Here is a 16,899-nt window from a genome sequence, read left to right on the forward strand (position 1 = left end):
ATTTTCAGTCCGCCGCTTACGCTGTTATCGATAGAACCCGCCATCGATGGTCTCACATCTTTAGTTCTTTGGCAAAAAAAAAAAGCATCGCATCGCGTTTTTTGTGAAAATTGTGACAAAGCTGTTTTGAAAGTTGGCAAGTTAATTGCCGCTCGCAGTGAAAGAATAGACGTATTGGCAAGACCCATCCGTCAAGCAAATCCTGTCCAGGATCCCCGAAGAAGTCCAGGTCCAAGAGGTGTACCCATCAGCGTGCTTTTCTGTCTGCCGGTGGCCAAGGACCAACGCTGATCGGTGTTTTCCACAAATTTACAGAAAATTCAAGGGAAGATGAGTCGCAGGAGGGCTCACGACACGGAGGATGAGGGCTATGGTAAGTGGGCATCGATGTAATCATGCACGCAGAGCATTTTATGGGGAATTTCATTGCAGATCACCGGCGCAACAAGCGTAGACGTGTGTCCGAAAACCAGGAGATCGAGGATCGTCTGGAGTCGCTGATACTGCGGGTGGGCGAGCGTAGCACCTCCTCCGTGGAATCGAACCTGGAGGGACTCGTCTCCGTTCTGGAGGCCGACCTGGGAACGTTTCGCCTGAAGATCCTGCGCATCCTGTCCGACTGCGCCGTGCGAATGCCAGAGAAGTGTACCGTTTACACCACGTTGGTGGGCCTGCTCAATGCCAAGAACTACAAGTTTGGCGGTGAGTTCGTGGATCACATGGTGAAGACCTTTAAGGAGTCCCTCAAGATGTGCCGCTGGGATGCCGCCCGCTACTCGCTGCGCTTTCTGGCCGACCTGGTCAATTGCCATGTCATCTCGGCCACCAGTCTCCTCCAGCTGCTGGACACCATGATCGACGTCTCCAACGAGGATACAGTGCCCCAGGTGCGTCGCGATTGGTTCGTCTTTGCTGTGCTCTCCACGCTGCCCTGGGTGGGTCGCGATCTCTACGAGAAGAAGGAGTCTGCCCTGGAGTCCCTGTTGCTTAGGATCGAGGTTTATCTAAACAAACGCTCCAAGAAGCACCACAATGCGCTGAGGGTGTGGTCCTCAGACGCTCCGCATCCACAGGAGGAGTACTTGGATTGCCTGTGGGCTCAGATACGGAAGTTGCGGCAGGACAATTGGGCGGAGAAGCATATACCACGACCCTACCTCGTATTCGATTCGATACTTTGCGAGGCACTGCAGCACAATCTGCCCACGATTGTGCCGCCGCCACATCACGACAACTTTGAGTATCCCATGCCCTGGGTGGTGTACCGCATGTTCGACTACACCGACTGCCCCGATGGGCCCAATCTGCCGGGTGCCCACTCAATAGAGCGCTTTTTGATTGAGGAGCATCTGCACCATATCATTGAAACATACCATCACGAGCGAAAGGACTGCGCCGCCCAGCTGCTCAGCTTTCCATACAAGCACAAGATCCCGCTGGAGTACTGCATCGTCGAGGTCGTCTTCGCCGAGCTCTTCCACATGCCCACGCCGCGCTATCTGGACATCTGCTACGGCTCCATTTTGATCGAACTCTGCAAACTGCAGCCGGCCACGCTGCCCCAGGTTCTGGCCCAGGCCACCGAGATCCTCTTTATGCGCATCGACTCGATGAACACGTCATGTTTCGATCGGTTCGTCAATTGGTTCTCCTATCACCTGAGCAACTTTAAGTTCACATGGTCGTGGGACGAGTGGGACAGCTGCCTGCTCCTCGACGGCGAGCATCCGCGTCCCAAATTCATCCAGGAGGTGCTGCAGAAGTGCCTACGGTAGGTTATACCCGTGTCTGTGTACAATCCATTGATTCTCAACTACATACATCTTTGACAGCCTTTCGTATCATCAGCGCATTACGGAAATGATGCCAACGACTTACGCCAAGTTGATACCCTTGACGCCAGTGCCCAATTACAAGTACGCCAACGAGGAGGCAGGTGAGTCTGACCCCGTGCCGTACGGATTACTTGAATTTATTATGGGATTAAGTGTGCTTACGACTAGGCTTACATATAGGATAGCATAATTAGGATTGGTTTTGTATGTGGTAGGCAGCTAATTAGTCAGCACTGGCTTCACCTCGTTCTCCTCGTCGTCCACAATGATGGGTATCTCCTCGCCGTTTTCGCCCACTTTGATGCTCACAGATCGACTAACCGATTTTTGGGTGAGCACCTCCACCACTTCCTTGGATGGTGGTGCCGGTGGCAGTGGCGGTGCCAATGGAACGCGAGTGGATGGAGCTGTCGTGGACGACGGAGGTGGTGTGGTGGAAGTTGTCGTGCTGGTGGTGCTGGTGGACGAAGTGGTGCTAACAAAGGCTTCGTGGCGGTGACTGCTCTTGGCCTTGCTGTCGTGCTCCTTTCGCCGCTTAGCCCACTTGTTCAGCGGTGGTTCCGTGCTGGTGGATGTAGTGGTTGTGGTGGATCGGCCAGCTGTTATCTTTGGCGTGGTGCGATACCTACTAATGGTGCGCAATGGACTAAAGTGCGTGGAGGTGGACACAAAACTGGCGCTCGTGGTGGGGATGACGGGTGTGGATCTCTCAGTGCTTGCAGTTTCAGTGGTTGTGCCAGCGCTGGGAGATGGCGTCGCCGCAGTGGTTGCTGCAGCAGTTGTGCTCAGTTCGGGCTGCTCCAGACTGACCACTGGCCGCTGTTCCCCTCGCTTTTGGTCACTTGCCAGCTCTTGATGCTGTCCCCTGTCGGTTTCCTCCTCCGGCGGCTGCTTATCCTGCAGCACATCGATGGGGTTCTGGTGGACATATAAAGGGTCCGGCTCGGAATAGCGATAGACGGTCTCCTCCAGCGGTTCGCTTTGCACAAAGGACTTGTCCTCATCGCCAGAACTGCCGCCCGCATAGATAAGCAAAGGTGGCAGTTTGGCTGTTTGATACTTGGAAGCCTGTCCATAAATTTGTGGTGTCCGCAGCAGTAAATCCTGCTCTTGTTCCTCCAGAGATTCCGAAGAACCCGAATTGGAGCTGGGAAACTGCACTGTCTGATGATGAGTATATAAGTTTGAGGCCGGTGTGATCGGTTCTTGAGGCGAGGAGTTGGGCAAGCGATAGCCCAATTCCGGATGCAATTGGGCATCGCCGGCACCAGGTGCCACATAGAAATGGTGATGGAAATGATGGGTTACAGCGCCCGAAATGCCTGCCAAATCCCCAGGGACCGCTGGACCAGCATTACCAGCTTTACCCAGTTCTCCGTTGTGTGTTGGGAATCTTTCCAACTCCGGATGAGTGTCAAATTTCAGCGCAGCCGGATAGCTTGGACGAAATGTAGTCGGGACCACATAATTGGGTCGCAGTCCCAGATTGAGCAGACCAGGAAATAGCTCTATTTTCGGACCGCCTTGAGCCACAGCGCCCTTTAAATACTCACCGATGTTGAGTTTTGGCGGCGGAGCTGGCTGAAAAATGCCGTGGACAAAGGTCGCCTGCGACTGCTCCGCGTTTCCACCGCTTCCACCGGCTGCAGCACCATATCTCTCCCTATCCTGGCGGCGCTGGGCAAAGCCCTGATCGTGTGCCAAACGCCCGAAACTGGCTGGATAGTCGGACTCCTTTTGGATGTAGCTCATCTGTTGGTGATGCGGCTGCCAGGCCTTGTGGTCGAGCGGTGTCACACTGAACTTCATCTCGTAGTGGTAGTGACGACCCTTGTCCCCGTCCCGATGACGGATGCGCTGAACCTGCCACAAGGCTCGTCGCTGTTTGGGATTCGAGTTGGGGCAATTGAGTTGGTAGCACGTGCCGCCCTCCACGAAGCGATAGGAGGATGCGTTGCCGGGTCCTGGCAGCTGCTCCAAGTAGCCCTTGGCCAGGGTCATAATATCGCCGAAGCGCGCGGATGGCGCTCCTCCAGTCGCAGCTCCTCCTCTCTGGTCATCAGCCGGCGCATATGGAGCCTGCAGGAAGTCGTGATACTCATGCAGCTGGCTGCCCGAGCATCAATCTCTGTATTACCATGAGCGTACAAAGGAGAGCGTGCGGAGCCAAGCTGGCCAGCCTACCTTAGATTTCCAGCTGCTGCGCCCATGGCCGCATCGGTGAAGAGGGTCACGTATGTGACATGCTTCAGGGTTCGCTCCCAAGGACGCGCCGACTGGCTGCGCCTCTGGTTCAGTACCCTTTCCTCCGCCGGCTCCTCGTAGAAGATCCGCTTGCCACTCAGCTGATGTCCTTGCCTCGGCGTCAACAGGAGATCGCGACCTGCACCCACAATGGCACAGCCCAAGGGCAGCTGCAAAAGAGCGAATAAGACAATGCACATTTGGAACAAGGATATACTTTCATTCAAAAATTACAAAAAAACAAAAAAAAACTTCACTGGTTTACAAAATATGCACATGGTATCAAAAAACCAAGAACATATCGCGGTCACTTGTCCACGCTTTCGCTCAACTTACGATTGCCATGGGAACAGCCAGTAGCCAGCAGAGATTGCTCATTGTCTGGCCAAGCACACCTAGCACATCAACGCATAAACACAAAATGGACACAAAACCAAAAAAAAAAATAGAAGTCACCGAAACTAAGCAAACGAAGACGGCAGCGATTTTCCGAGATGCGTTTGAAGTGCGCGCGCTTGAAGAAGCGACTGAAACGCGTCCGCCAGTTGCGCTCGCTAATAATGCACGGTGACGTCTGGAGCGGAGCTGTTGTGGCTTCGGCGGCTTCTGTAGCTTCGGTGGCTCCGGTAGCTTCTGTGGCCATCAGCCAACTCCATCCATCTAAGCTGCTTTCGTTGGGGCAGCCAAGCGATGCGTTGCCGGCGGCGGAGGCTCTTTGCGCAATCTGATGCCACTCACACATATGGGTTTTTTTTTCTTTTTCTTGGGCTTTTTGCATAGCTTAGTGAATGAAGTCCACAGGCCCGAGAAGTTGGAGTCGCAGCTGGAGTCGTTTATGCAACAGCCACGGCGGGCGGGCGGTACACTGGCATCCAAGACATGTGTGTGGATGTGGAGCACGGCTGGATACCCTTCTCAAACAATGGCGGTCTTTTAAAAACCAGAGTTGGTCAACAAAAAACGTTGGTCATATTGGCAAAAAGGTTTTATCACAGAACTTTATTGCCAATCAGTAGGTTATGGAATTGGCCAGCGTAATTATTGTTGATAATCACGGAGGGTATACCAAGTTCCACTACGCTGGCATAGATCGTTCTGGGCTTCTTGATTTTGTTTTCATTTTGGTTATAGCCATAGCCTCCATTTAAGCCCAAACTTTGCCTTAGATTTCCATTGAGATATGAGTGGTGGTGGTTCGCTTGGCTGGAGTTTCCCTTTCAACGATGCCCATCCTCCCTTCGCCGCTCGGAATCGCCCCGTTCTGGCTCTTGTCGCTCCTCTGGCGGTTCCGTGTGGCGATTTCACCTTGCGCCGGGCTTCTCTGTTCTCTGTCTTTCCTGTCACGGATCCAAACGCTAGATGACCCGGTGGATAAGACAAATCCCCGCCCATCAACATTGAACTCTAACCGAGAGCACGAAAGTACTTCCCTTTCCCACCGATCGATTCGCTCAATTTGAGCTGAAAATCAGATTCCCGTGAAAGCATCTTTAATTGTGGCTTTTAAGTGAAGTTATTTGGAGGCGATGGCATGAATAGGCGGTTGTTTGTTTATTATTTTTTTTATTTTTTGTTAGCGAACATAAGCAGTCATTTGTTGGTATTATGAGGCCCATATATGTGCGAATTTTTCCACTGGCAGCTGAACAAAAAGCACCGCATGATCTTGACACATCCGAAACTCCCAAACCATTGACATTGTCTACAGGCATTTGGAATTCTTGGCCAAACTGATTTGAGCCAAAGGTTAAAGCGGGCTAGATGAAGGTATGGAACGCAGATGAGTGGCCACATTTTTCTCTTTCCCAGAGTTCCGTTTTAGTTTGCTTTTATCACAACCACATCACAAATTGCCACCCATATGTGAACAATAAAATGCTTATTTGCCAATACATTGGCTTGCCAAACGGCCGCATAATTAGCCCCTCCGTTCCACGACTGGGAACCCATTCCGCCCGATCTCCACTTTGACATAATTGACGCAAGTGCCAATAAACTGCACGTAATCGGGGAGCAGGCGGGGAACTCCGGTGGCGGGTGGTTTGCCTGAGCTGGAGCACAACCGTCATTAGTAACGCACCACGCAGAGCTTGGATTTGCTCGATGTTTGGCTTTGGATGCGTGTGTGGAGTGGAGTGGTGCCGCTTGGTTCCACGCCATGGACCACATAACCAAGCCATGAAATGCGAATTGCAACGAAAGTGTCACCTAACTAGGAACAACGGCAATCGCATTGTCTAGGAAGTCTAACGACAAGCAATTACCCATTAAAGTAAGCCCAAGTCCTAATTGAATGAATTAGAAGGGGATAGCAGTACCAGAAAGTTATAAATAAGTTTATAAGCTTGTTCTTCTATCTGGTAAGGATTAAAGTTGAGCTAATATGCAAGCCAATAAACCCTAAAATCAAAAGATGGCACCGGTGCATGTAAACAAATTATCTGAATCATTTCCTCAACAACAGCCAGCTTGCCGGGAACAACGGTGGCCCATCAACTGGTGGTGGCCATCCGGCAGAAGTGCACGCCCGAGGAGGTGGTCAACATATTGAAGGATATACCGAACAGCGGGTATAGCGGCGAGGAGATGTCCGACGGCAGCTTCAATGCTTTGAAGATCGATGTGTTCGTCCAGACGTTGCTGAACTTGGGCTCGAAGTCGTTTTCGCACAGCTTTGCGGCCATATCCAAATTCCACTCGGTGTTCCGCGCACTGGCCGAAACGGAGGAGGCGCAGATCTGCATCCTGCACAACATCTTCGAGCTGTGGTCCTCGCACCAGCAAATGATGGTGGTCCTTATCGACAAGCTGCTCAAACTGCAGATCGTCGACTGTTCGGCGGTGGCCACGTGGATCTTCTCCAAGGAGATGACCGGCGAGTTCACGAAACTGTATCTCTGGGAAATTCTCCATCTGACGATCAAGAAGATGAACAAGCACGTGATCAAGCTGAGTGAGTTTCGATGTTTTTCGTTTTGTTCCCAAGATATATGAATTACCGTATAATTCCTCATCTAGATTCCGAATTGAGCGAGGCCAAGGACAAGCTTGCGAAGGCGGACTCTTCGTCCAGCGATTCGGAGGATGATTCTTCGCATAAAAGGAAGAAGCCCATCACACACGCTGACAAGCCATCCGAGGAGGTGAGTCCACACCATTCCACCCGCAATCGTGAACGAAACGAAAATTAGACACTTTCATCATCGTTTCCAGGTGGTTGAGCGCATGGAGGAGAAATTGGAGGCGGCGAATGTGAACCAGAAGCGTCTGTTCCTCATCGTCTTCCAGAGATTCATCATGATTCTCTCCGAGCATCTGCTGCGCTCCGATACGGACGGCCGTGATCCAGACACGGATTGGTATCGCTGGACAATCGGACGACTGCAGCAGGTCTTCCTTATGGTAGGTGATCGTCTCGCAAGTGCCCACAGACTGTACTAATTCGAGACATTCCTCACAATCCTCACAGCATCATGAGCAAGTTCAGAAGTACAGCAGCACCTTGGAAACGCTGCTATTCACATCCGACCTGGACACACACATCTTGGAAGTGTTCCAACAGTTTGTGGCCCTGCGTGCCTAAAGAAGGAGCTGAAAAAGCGCAGCCCAACACACCACATTTTACATATATCGATGATGAATTTGAGTTTGTAAAGTTCGCCCAGATAGATCGAACTGTAGGCATATGATTTCGGGAACTTAGCTGTTCCATACCCATACACCATACAGAAAAACACACTAGATTAGAGATAATTTTTTTATGTTTTGTAAACGACGCGAAAAGTTAACAACAGGAATGAGAAAAGCTCAGACCAATAAAGTCGAATAGGCAGTTTCTTTATAAGGATAAAGACCAAGATGGACATAAAAATACAATGTTAAGTGGAAGATTCTTTAGGTGGGGCACATACATACGTAAGATTAGTCATTGAAAATAAACTATTTGTCATCCCACAAAATATGCAATGAAAACCATTTGAGGAAGCCCCATCAAGTGAATACTTTTGGGCGCTAAAAAAACACTTTATTGTCATGGTAAATATATTTATTTATATGTACTTTTTTGTGTGTATACATATATATATATATATATTTATATATATAGATCTGTTTTGTATGCATTCAATATATGAAAATATATATGTGTATATATATTTTCCCATCTAGTTTCGAGCGACTGTTTTGATCTTTGGCTTTCGTTCAGGTTTAAGAATTGCAATCGAGGATAACTATAGCTAGGCGATAAGCTAATGCCGTGTAGATTTGTAACCGATTCCATGAGTCCATCAGCTGGTCCAGGTCGTCAACGTTGCCCATTTAGGATGAGGTCCTCGGCTGGCTGGGCACATACTTCTCCGACGGCTGATACTGCCACTGGGCGCAGATGGCCTCCTGTTCCGTTTGATTGTATCCGGCTCTAATCGAATTCATTTACCGGAAAGGAAGAGCGCAGGCATGCGATTCTCAGTGAGTTTATTTCTACAGCACAACTGTCTATGGTCAATGAACAACTATGGTCAAAAGGGTCAACTAGTGAACACGGTACATGCAGAACGTTAATGGCAATCACACATGCAGCTAAGTGGCTAGGAACTGCAACTTATGACTACTAATACTAAGCGGGAGCAGTTGGGCGGGTCCATCAATGTGTGGTCTAGCAAATAGTTACCCGGCTGGCAGAGTATCCGTAATCGTCAAATTCTATAAGAAAATACGATTCTGATTTTACAAGGCCTACGAGTACAGTGAAGCCTGCTTAAGTGCCTCAAGTTTGTCTGCTTAAAAGCTACCTCTTTACCTTACCTTACTAAGTGACTCACAAAAGGGTATCTTACACAATAAAACCCATTTAAAGTATCAATTCCCATTCTCTTCCCACGCCAAGATGGCAAAGCCGATGGCAATGAAACTTTTCCAGAATAATAAGTACCCGTCAGAATGAAAACTTTAGCAGAATATAAAACAGGATGAAACAAAGAATTCGCGCCGACTAACTTGATTGGGGCGATATATTCTTAAAGTGTACTTGCTGCTCTTTTCTTTGGCAATTGAAGTTGATGGCGAACGGAATGTATCCATACTGCATCTGTAATCCTGCCTAGCTCTAGTCTAGTATGTATATCATTTACAACTCCCTTTTGAATCACCCGCCATCCGGAACTTATTTCGCGTGACCAGTGGACTCCACCCAATCGCTCAGAACAGTCTTCGGGGGCATTCGTGGTACCGCAATTAACTCCAAGGGGAGTCGAAGCCCCCGTAACCGCGACCACTGTATTGGCCATATCCGTAGGACGAGCCGGGTCCGGGTCGCTCGTAGTGGTAGCCCGGATCGTGATATCTTTGCGACGGTGGCAGCTCCCTGGAGACCGGCGCCTGCAGGCTGTCCCACAGGAGTCGGGGTCGCTGCACCACCTCCCGCAGGATATTCACCGCCGCCAAGCCAACGCTGGCCAATTTGACGCCCCACCGGCGCGCCGTCGACTTGGCGGGAATCGTCCAGGCCGGAGCGGCCAGGGCCCGGCCCTGCGGATGGGCCAGGATCTTGGCTATCAGATTGTCACCGTGCGGCGGCACATAGAGATCCGCCTGCCGGTATTCCGCCGGACAGTGATCGGTGCGGTAGTAGAAGTCCTCGAACCTCTGGTGTGCCGAGCAGGGACTCCGCTCCTGGAAGCACGTCACCTGCACCACATTGTAGAAGATGGCGCCCAGCGTATTGGCCGTCTCCGTGTTCGCCGCCTGCAAGCATCGCCTGAACCGGGCATCGCAGTCGCAGTGGCTTCTCGTGAATGTGCCGCGATTGCACAATCCCCGCCGGCACTCGCCCACATTCAGCACATCGGGACACATGTCGTGCTCGCGACAGCAGCGATCCTCGCGAGCGTGCGCGCCCAGGTCGTCGTAGCTGGTGGCCGCTGTGCCCGGGCCGCACCACTTCGTGCCCGGATAGATGAAGCCCAGTCCGCCGCGGAACTCGTGGCCATAGGATCCCTGCCGGCGGCACACCTCCTCCAGCTCCATCACCGACTCCCGCGGCACCTGGCGTATGCGTCGCGGATCCGATTGCAGCAACATGCGCTGGATATCACCACTAGCGGACAATAAGAGGTATTATTTCCGCTTATTCAGCTATAAAGCAGGACTCACCGATCTGTGTGCATCTTGCAGAAGGGATGTCGCGAGGATAGCTCCACCATGACGCTCATGGTCATGTCGGAGATGAGCACCGCCGATCCAGATGTGGGTGGCATCGCCGAGCCGAGCCACAGGAACAGGAGCACTACCGCCACGGGCAGTGGTTCCCTCATGGCGCCAACTAAGATCGGAAATAAGAGAGGATATATATGTATGTGTATATAGCAATTAGGGGGCGTGGCTGATCTGGTATGTAAGATCTGCTTGGCTGAGCTGAAGGCGCGATAATGTGGCGATATGATGCGAGTCTGTGATATGTGGGCCATCATTAGCAACTCGCTTTTTGCATTTCTATGGACCGCTTATGCGATTTGACCTCTGGCCGCGAACAGAATCAAATATCCATAACTGTGCACAGTGGCCCGGGGTCTATGACTCGCAACTATATCAATATCAATATCGTCTACATGAATATGAATGACTAAACTTGGCATTTTGTTATGATAATCACAACATTGATACGCTCAAATTATCATTTTCATGATGTCTGCTTATGCTGCGCATGTAGTGAAATGTAACGTATACATTACTACTACTATATATCATAAAAAATTGGAAAAAAAAATGGAAACAGGCAAATAAATACTTTCCAATCTTCATTAAAGATCTGTAGAATTTTGGAAAATTTACAAATTGTTTGGCAAACAGCATCCAAAATACGATTATTTTAGCGTTTAGGTACTCATCAAGCTATTTGCTTATTAATTGTTATACGAAACTTGAGCATTTATTATATGGTTTTTTTATCGCGTACCACTGTAAAGCCCACGATCAAAACAAAAGGCATCGCAAAACAAATGATCGTGGGCAAAGATACAAAAAGAAGGCAGCCAAGACAATTTGCAAAATAAAAGGCGATGGCTTACGAACGAACGGTATTAAATTGAATGGGGGAAAGGGGAGCTGTAGGAGACCCCCAGTTAGTGACCTACCCCAACGGCCAAACCTCAGCCGAAATGAAAAAAAAAAAAATAAAAAAAAAACATTTTTTCGAATGGTACGAAATAAAATTGAATAAACAGCCAGGAAGAGCGGCGTCGCTTCTTTTTTTGTTTTTTCTTTTTGTCGTTTTTAGTGGGTCAGTTGAAGGTGGAGAGGCGTCAGCTTGTTACCAATTCTTTGGCTTCGCTTCTTCGCCATCCACCACCTTTGCTTTTTGGCCAGCTCGCAAAAGGTGAAGGTCATCCGTCCGTCGGCCAGCACTGTTAATTAGTCAAAATGGAGAAAAAGTGAAGACAATCTATGTATGACGCCAACTTGATTCTTCTCCCATCTGCCTGCTCCACGTTTACGCTACGCCACCAACTGGTTACCATCCATTTTTTTTTTTTTTTTTTGTTTTTAAGCCGGGCCAAGGAACCAATTGTACCCATCACGTTCCACTGCACTTGGCTTGTAAAGCGCGAGAATAATGAATGATCGCACCTTGCGGCCGCTTATTATAAGTATTATTTATGTTGTTTGCACAATTGTTGCCCCATTTGCCCCACTGTGCGTGGGTGGGCAACGAAAGGGGGTGCGGCCGTGTGCCATCCCAGGTGGAAAAGCGTGAGAACTTTGGGACATGGGCGTAAGTGAGCGAAACATAAACACACCGCCAGACATGCCATCCATTTGGATTGGCTATTAGATAGCCCCCATCCGAGCTACGCCCCTGGGAAAAGCCACTGGCGGAGCCTCGCTGCCCCCTTGTCATCCATATCGGCTGAACTTGGCTGTCACTCCACTCGCGAATTGCTTCGCCCTCAGATCAATTGTTATTTGATCGCATTTATGGTTATTTATGGAGCCCATCAATCGCAATTCGCATTAATAATTCGCACCGACAAGTGACAACAATTGGTAATCAATTACCACACCACACCATTCCATTCCATTCTATCTATCGGTGAACGCAAGTAACTCAGTGTAAACACCATCTTCGCCTTTTTTTCTTCTTATTTTTTTTATTTATTTTTTTTTTTTGCCGAGCGAAACATATTGGACCTCTGTTGTTCGCATAATTTTCAATGTCAATGCTTTTGCTTTCGGCTCTTTAATTTTGGTAGCATAATAAGCCAGTCTTTCGATCTCTCGGCCGCGCCAGTGCCAAAGAAAACGAAAACAAAATTCGAAATCAAAAGTGAATCCAGTTCGCTTGCTTCCATTTCCATCGGCGTGTTTATAGACCTCAAGTACATTGACCCAACTCGCAGGTAAATTCAGATAACAAAAAAAAAACAAAGGTACATATACTTAAACCGTTTATAGATCGCTATAACTTTGGCTTTAAGCTGTCACTCAGCAGAAAGAGATCAACGTCGGATCAAATCGTTTGAGATTACAGTCAAACTTCTACTACTTTGAACTACCGAAGAATTCTTCGAAAATAAGTTTTTCGAAATCTGTGAATATAGAATGGCATGCATTGATAAGCTCCTTGTACAGTCGTTCCTTACGATCTGCGACTCATTTTAGCCAATTTAGAATGAAAAGTCCTTGTAAAACATTTCAAACCAAATTTTTCACCAAAAAAAAGGATTTTCAGGTCCAATCAATGCCAAGTGGTGGTCCTAATATGGAATGCAATACATCGTTGGATTCGTTATAAAATTTCCAACAAACTGGCATATCAGCCTAGATATATTAAATTTTGACAATTTTTCGAAAATTTTTATGATGTTACCCCTTATCAAAAATGCGAAAATTGACAAAATTTTTTTTTGATAAAATCAGCAGGATTTGAATAGATTTAGTTAGAGTGGCTAAATATCTGCACAAACCTGTAATTCTTTTAGTTCTATGACCCTTTCTGGCAAAGTTGTGTGGAAAAATTCCATTAAAACGATCTTATTTTTGGCAAAAATCAAATCCCAATTTTTCACTCTAAAATAATCAGTTTATAGTCGACTACAAAGTAAATATTTGTCCGAATATAGAATGTCATATATCGCTGAGTTCGTTGTGAAATTTCAAATCGAGTGGCGTTCAAGTCTGGAAATGTCAAATTTTGATCGTTTTTCGCAAAAAATGCAGCTCAAAAAAATGCAACAATTTTCAAAATAATTAATTTGAGAAAATCAGCCTTAAAGTGATCGGCATATTTAAATTGGGTCATCAGTTGCTTAAACCAGTTGGACTTGCAGTTTTAAGCCTCATTTGGCCATGTTACAGTCAAAACATGAAAATCTGACACTGATTTTATGAAGCAAAGATCCTTCTTTATGATACATGGACATGCTTCCATAACCTTAAATTCCATATTCTTAGCTTCACTGCCATTAGTTAACTTAGTGTGTAATTAAACCAAACATAATTATTTCGGCATAATAAAACGTGCCGGTCAAAATTTAACGCGCTTTTTGTAGATCTTTTACGATATAAGTGCATGTAATTCAAAGGCTATATATGCCGGGATTTTTATTTGCCAAATTGGAGGTTTCACTGTAGTGCTCGGCTGCTTTTGGGGGCCATTAAACCCCGGGGGAATGTTTCTGTACCTTGGTCAAAGTTTGAACTTTGATATGTCTACTAAAGTCTTCTGAGTGAACGGGCGTGTCTCGGATCCACAGATCAGATCAGATCATCAATCAACGATCTCCTGTTTTTGGCTAGTCGTTGTTTTCATTATTGTTTTTATTTATTTTTAATTTTTTTTTTGTTTGGTTCCGTTGAGAAGCAGCCCTTCACTTGGACGCATCCGAAACTGGTTTGCGGCGTTCGTTTGCATTTTGAATGTCACGCTGCAGATGGAATGGAAAACGCTGGTTCTTAAAAGCCACAATAACAAGTTGTAATCCCCTCCCCAAAATACAAAAAAAAAAAAGGGGGGGCCCTCATCGCATCGCCGCCGTTTATACACTGACTGACACTTTTGTTTGGACGCCAGTTGCCCAGTTGAAACGTGGTAATTGCGTGGTGGACTGTCACAGTCGCGTATCTCTTGGCCGATAATCGCCGTAATTGCCGCCGAGCAGAGCAGACCTTCCGACGTGCCCCGCTCATAAAGGAATCGAATCTCCGTCCTTGTCCTCCGGGCCAAAAAAAAAAATAATAATAAAAACGGGGTCAAGTTCAAGTGCAGCAGACACACACACAATAGCGGTCTATATTCTATACAGAAATCGATGGGATTTCCTAAGTTCGTTGTTTTCTTCGATTTCATGTTCATGTAATAGCATCGAAGTCCTGGTATTAGCTGATTTCCTCAACTATATGATTAACACTTTCGCGCTCATAAAGGGAAGTTATCACATATTTTAGAAGCCTGATGATGTGAGTGGGATATTTTGGAAAGTGATCGTAAAGTCAGTAGAGTGGTGTCAGCTGGAGACGATCGAATTAGGGCCAATCAAAGGGCAAACAGAGGCTGGTCATTGTCTTTGCATAGATCTCGATCGGTAGGCGGATCGATATGCATATAGCTAACTGCACAGTGTCGGTCATTGAACGGCCCCTCCCCCGTCCAAGGTCGCAAGACAAAAGATGGTCATAGTAGCACTGGCACTACAGATTTAGACTGAAATCGAAAACCGAAAGTAAAGACAAGGCGTTAATTGCCTGAAATAGAGGAAGCGACTCTCCACAGCACAGAAAATCTCGAGGATGGGTTGTCTTCGCGGTGAAACCGATCGATCGGAAGTTAGCCAAGAACAACATATTGTTGCCTTTTCGCAACTGGCGAAAATGGTCGAGAATTTTGTGCCGAAAAGCGTATAAGAAATACAAATACAAATCACTGACCGACCTTCCCATCGACCGACCGACCACCACCACGTGTGCTAATCGCTAAGCAAATTTCACGGCTTGTCGAGGTAATGCCATCGCAGTGGATCGTAGTTGCCAAAAATGTTGGGAAGATCTTGCTGATTGGCCGCCCAAATATTTGACCAAGTTGCCAGTTAGATGTGTCCACAAATCCACATCATCCGACGGGCGGCGAGAAGTGTTTGGCATGCAAATGCTGGCCAAAATGACAAGAGGTTCTGCCGAAGAGCCGCCTTCAGATTTTTTTGGAACACTGGGTGGGGCTTCTAAGTGATTGCTGATGGTTTCATCAAAGGGATCATCGGATAACTTGATGGAAATCCGAAAGTTCTAATACTATTCAGCAGAATTTCAATTATCCTTGAACTACAATCAATACACATCCATGCATCCTTTTTTTTTAACCATCAAATAGTAATTTATTTGAAGTATTTTTCATATCCTTTTTATGTCTGTTTAGATTGGTAAAAATCGAAAAGAATTATTATCGAGAACAGACTTAGTTGTTTTCAACACAAACCGTTTAGTTTGAATTCGTTAGGTGCTTAGTTTTTTAAAACCATTAAACTGGTAAGTGGTCAAGGCTTCCGGAATATCCTTAATATCCTTAGGTTACTGCACACTTGTTGGTTCCAGTTTTTCGATCACAAATTCCAGCGAAGAATTTACTTTTACTTGATTCGTGTCCTTACGATTTCCCCCCCAAACCCCCACTTTCACTCGTCGATGCGGCGGGGAAAGCTGTGCTTTAATCCCAAGGCCGCCTGGCTGCCTTCACCTTTTGACATTTGGCCCATTCCGCCCCCAAAATATATGTATATTGGCCACCACCCACTGGGCGCGGCCTTCGTGCGTGAGTGACCTTCAAAAGGCAGCAGCAGGAAAAACCGCAACGAAACGGCAAGGACAGGTTTACGCACTTCACATGAGAAACATTCAAAAACACGACAAAAAAAAAACAAAAAACCAGCAAATGCAGCACAATTTTTACCTGAGAACTTTAGGGAGGAAGGAGTAAACTATCAAACGGGTTGGATTCCCGTTTCGTTGTATCGGGTTTTGCTATGTGTTCTGGTGCGGTAACGGTTGCCAAGGATGCGGAATTCAAAGAGGACGGCGGCGCGTTGCTTAAATATGGCTTTAAGTTGTAAATTAAAATTGAAATTAAATTTCGGCTTCGACTTCGATGTCTTTCGGACGGTGGCAGCAGCAGCTGAAGCAGCGAAACATTTCCGCGACGCGTTTGCGGCGCAACTGAACTTGATTCTGGCGCGTCGAGCGCTGTTAAACTTGGACTTGGCCAAAAACCAAAAAAGACATGAAAAAATCATGAAAACACAAAAAAAAAAACACCAACAAATTGAAAAGCAGCGAGCCAGGCCAAGAAACCGAAACCGAGAAGCCGACGTCGTCGCCAGCGGAAGCTGCAGGTCGCCCAGGGGCGTGGCCCACGGGGGTTTTTGGCCAAAGGCAAAAATTATTCCACTGCACAGGGGTATACGTATATATATACCTTCAGTATTAAGTTCCAATTCAATCGAAATACTGCTTGCTTTTCATCTTGGTCGCAGACAATTTGTGAAACTGCTTATGTGCATGAATTTCATATCGAAACTATAATATTCTTAAGCCCCCTTAATTTGGGCAAAATCCACCCACGCCCCTGGCCACGCCCACGAAGATGCGTCCAAAAGTTAAGTACAAAATAAAGAAGAGCTTTTCGCAGACAGGTGGCAGACAAAAGCTCGCAGCTTTGCGGATTGAGCCCCCGCTAAGCCACTAAAGCCGCTTAACCGTTTCGTGTGGTTTCAAACTCCACTAGGCCACTACTTGGAACAAAAAAACAAGCATACTTTTTGGGGCACATTTTGAAATT

At 47.4% G+C, this 16,899-nt stretch overlaps 3 protein-coding genes across 4 annotated transcripts; 1 reads left to right on the forward strand and 2 right to left on the reverse strand.

The window, feature by feature from the left end:
- The first annotated feature begins 55 nt into the window (after positions 1-55).
- Positions 56-8,040, forward strand: LOC117148846 (nuclear cap-binding protein subunit 1). Its single transcript, XM_033316505.1, has 7 exons — positions 56-373; positions 433-1,771; positions 1,833-1,936; positions 6,544-7,032; positions 7,098-7,222; positions 7,293-7,481; positions 7,549-8,040. The coding sequence occupies exons 1-7, from the start codon at positions 331-333 to the stop codon at positions 7,660-7,662; spliced, it is 2,403 nt and encodes an 800-aa protein (XP_033172396.1). The 5' UTR covers positions 56-330; the 3' UTR covers positions 7,663-8,040.
- Positions 1,943-4,591, reverse strand: LOC117148847. Its single transcript, XM_033316506.1, has 3 exons — positions 4,416-4,591; positions 4,020-4,249; positions 1,943-3,945 (listed from the first exon to the last, which is right to left on the reverse strand). The coding sequence occupies exons 1-3, from the start codon at positions 4,455-4,457 to the stop codon at positions 2,055-2,057; spliced, it is 2,163 nt and encodes a 720-aa protein (XP_033172397.1). The 5' UTR covers positions 4,458-4,591; the 3' UTR covers positions 1,943-2,054.
- Positions 8,041-8,167: 127 nt separating the features above from the next.
- On the reverse strand, positions 8,168-16,289 carry LOC117148849 (acidic phospholipase A2 PA4). 2 transcript variants are annotated; one of them, XM_033316509.1, is made up of 4 exons: positions 16,015-16,288; positions 10,230-10,398; positions 9,721-10,173; positions 8,168-8,496 (listed from the first exon to the last, which is right to left on the reverse strand). In XM_033316509.1, exons 2-4 carry the CDS (start codon positions 10,388-10,390, stop codon positions 8,397-8,399), a joined length of 714 nt encoding a protein of 237 aa, XP_033172400.1. In that variant the 5' UTR covers positions 10,391-10,398; positions 16,015-16,288; the 3' UTR covers positions 8,168-8,396. The 2 variants fall into 2 exon arrangements, with proteins under 2 accessions (XP_033172400.1, XP_033172399.1); XM_033316508.1 differs by lacking the exon at positions 8,168-8,496 and having other exon boundaries at positions 8,536-10,173; positions 16,015-16,289.
- Between the last annotated feature and the right edge of the window lie 610 nt (positions 16,290-16,899).

The sequence above is a fragment of the Drosophila mauritiana genome, chromosome X (genome assembly GCF_004382145.1).
Source record: "Drosophila mauritiana strain mau12 chromosome X, ASM438214v1, whole genome shotgun sequence".
Taxonomy (NCBI): Eukaryota; Metazoa; Arthropoda; class Insecta; order Diptera; family Drosophilidae; genus Drosophila; species Drosophila mauritiana.

What these genes read in the sequence shown, in the direction of transcription:
- LOC117148846 (XM_033316505.1), top strand. Translation starts at nt 331, where the DNA reads ATGAGTCGCAGGAGGGCTCACGACACGGAGGATGAGGGCTATG. An exon ending in CACGGAGGATGAGGGCTATG is followed by an intron (nt 374 to 432) that starts GTAAGTGGGCAT and finishes ATTTCATTGCAG; the next exon opens with ATCACCGGCGCAACAAGCGT. An exon ending in GTGCTGCAGAAGTGCCTACG is followed by an intron (nt 1,772 to 1,832) that starts GTAGGTTATACC and finishes CATCTTTGACAG; the next exon opens with CCTTTCGTATCATCAGCGCA.
- LOC117148847 (XM_033316506.1), bottom strand. Translation starts at nt 4,457, where the DNA reads ATGAGCAATCTCTGCTGGCTACTGGCTGTTCCCATGGCAATC. An exon ending in TGGCTGTTCCCATGGCAATC is followed by an intron (nt 4,250 to 4,415) that starts GTAAGTTGAGCG and finishes GCTCTTTTGCAG; the next exon opens with CTGCCCTTGGGCTGTGCCAT. An exon ending in GCAGCAGCTGGAAATCTAAG is followed by an intron (nt 3,946 to 4,019) that starts GTAGGCTGGCCA and finishes ATGCTCGGGCAG; the next exon opens with CCAGCTGCATGAGTATCACG.
- LOC117148849 (XM_033316508.1), bottom strand. Translation starts at nt 10,390, where the DNA reads ATGAGGGAACCACTGCCCGTGGCGGTAGTGCTCCTGTTCCTGTGGCTC. An exon ending in TGCAAGATGCACACAGATCG is followed by an intron (nt 10,174 to 10,229) that starts GTGAGTCCTGCT and finishes ATTGTCCGCTAG; the next exon opens with TGGTGATATCCAGCGCATGT.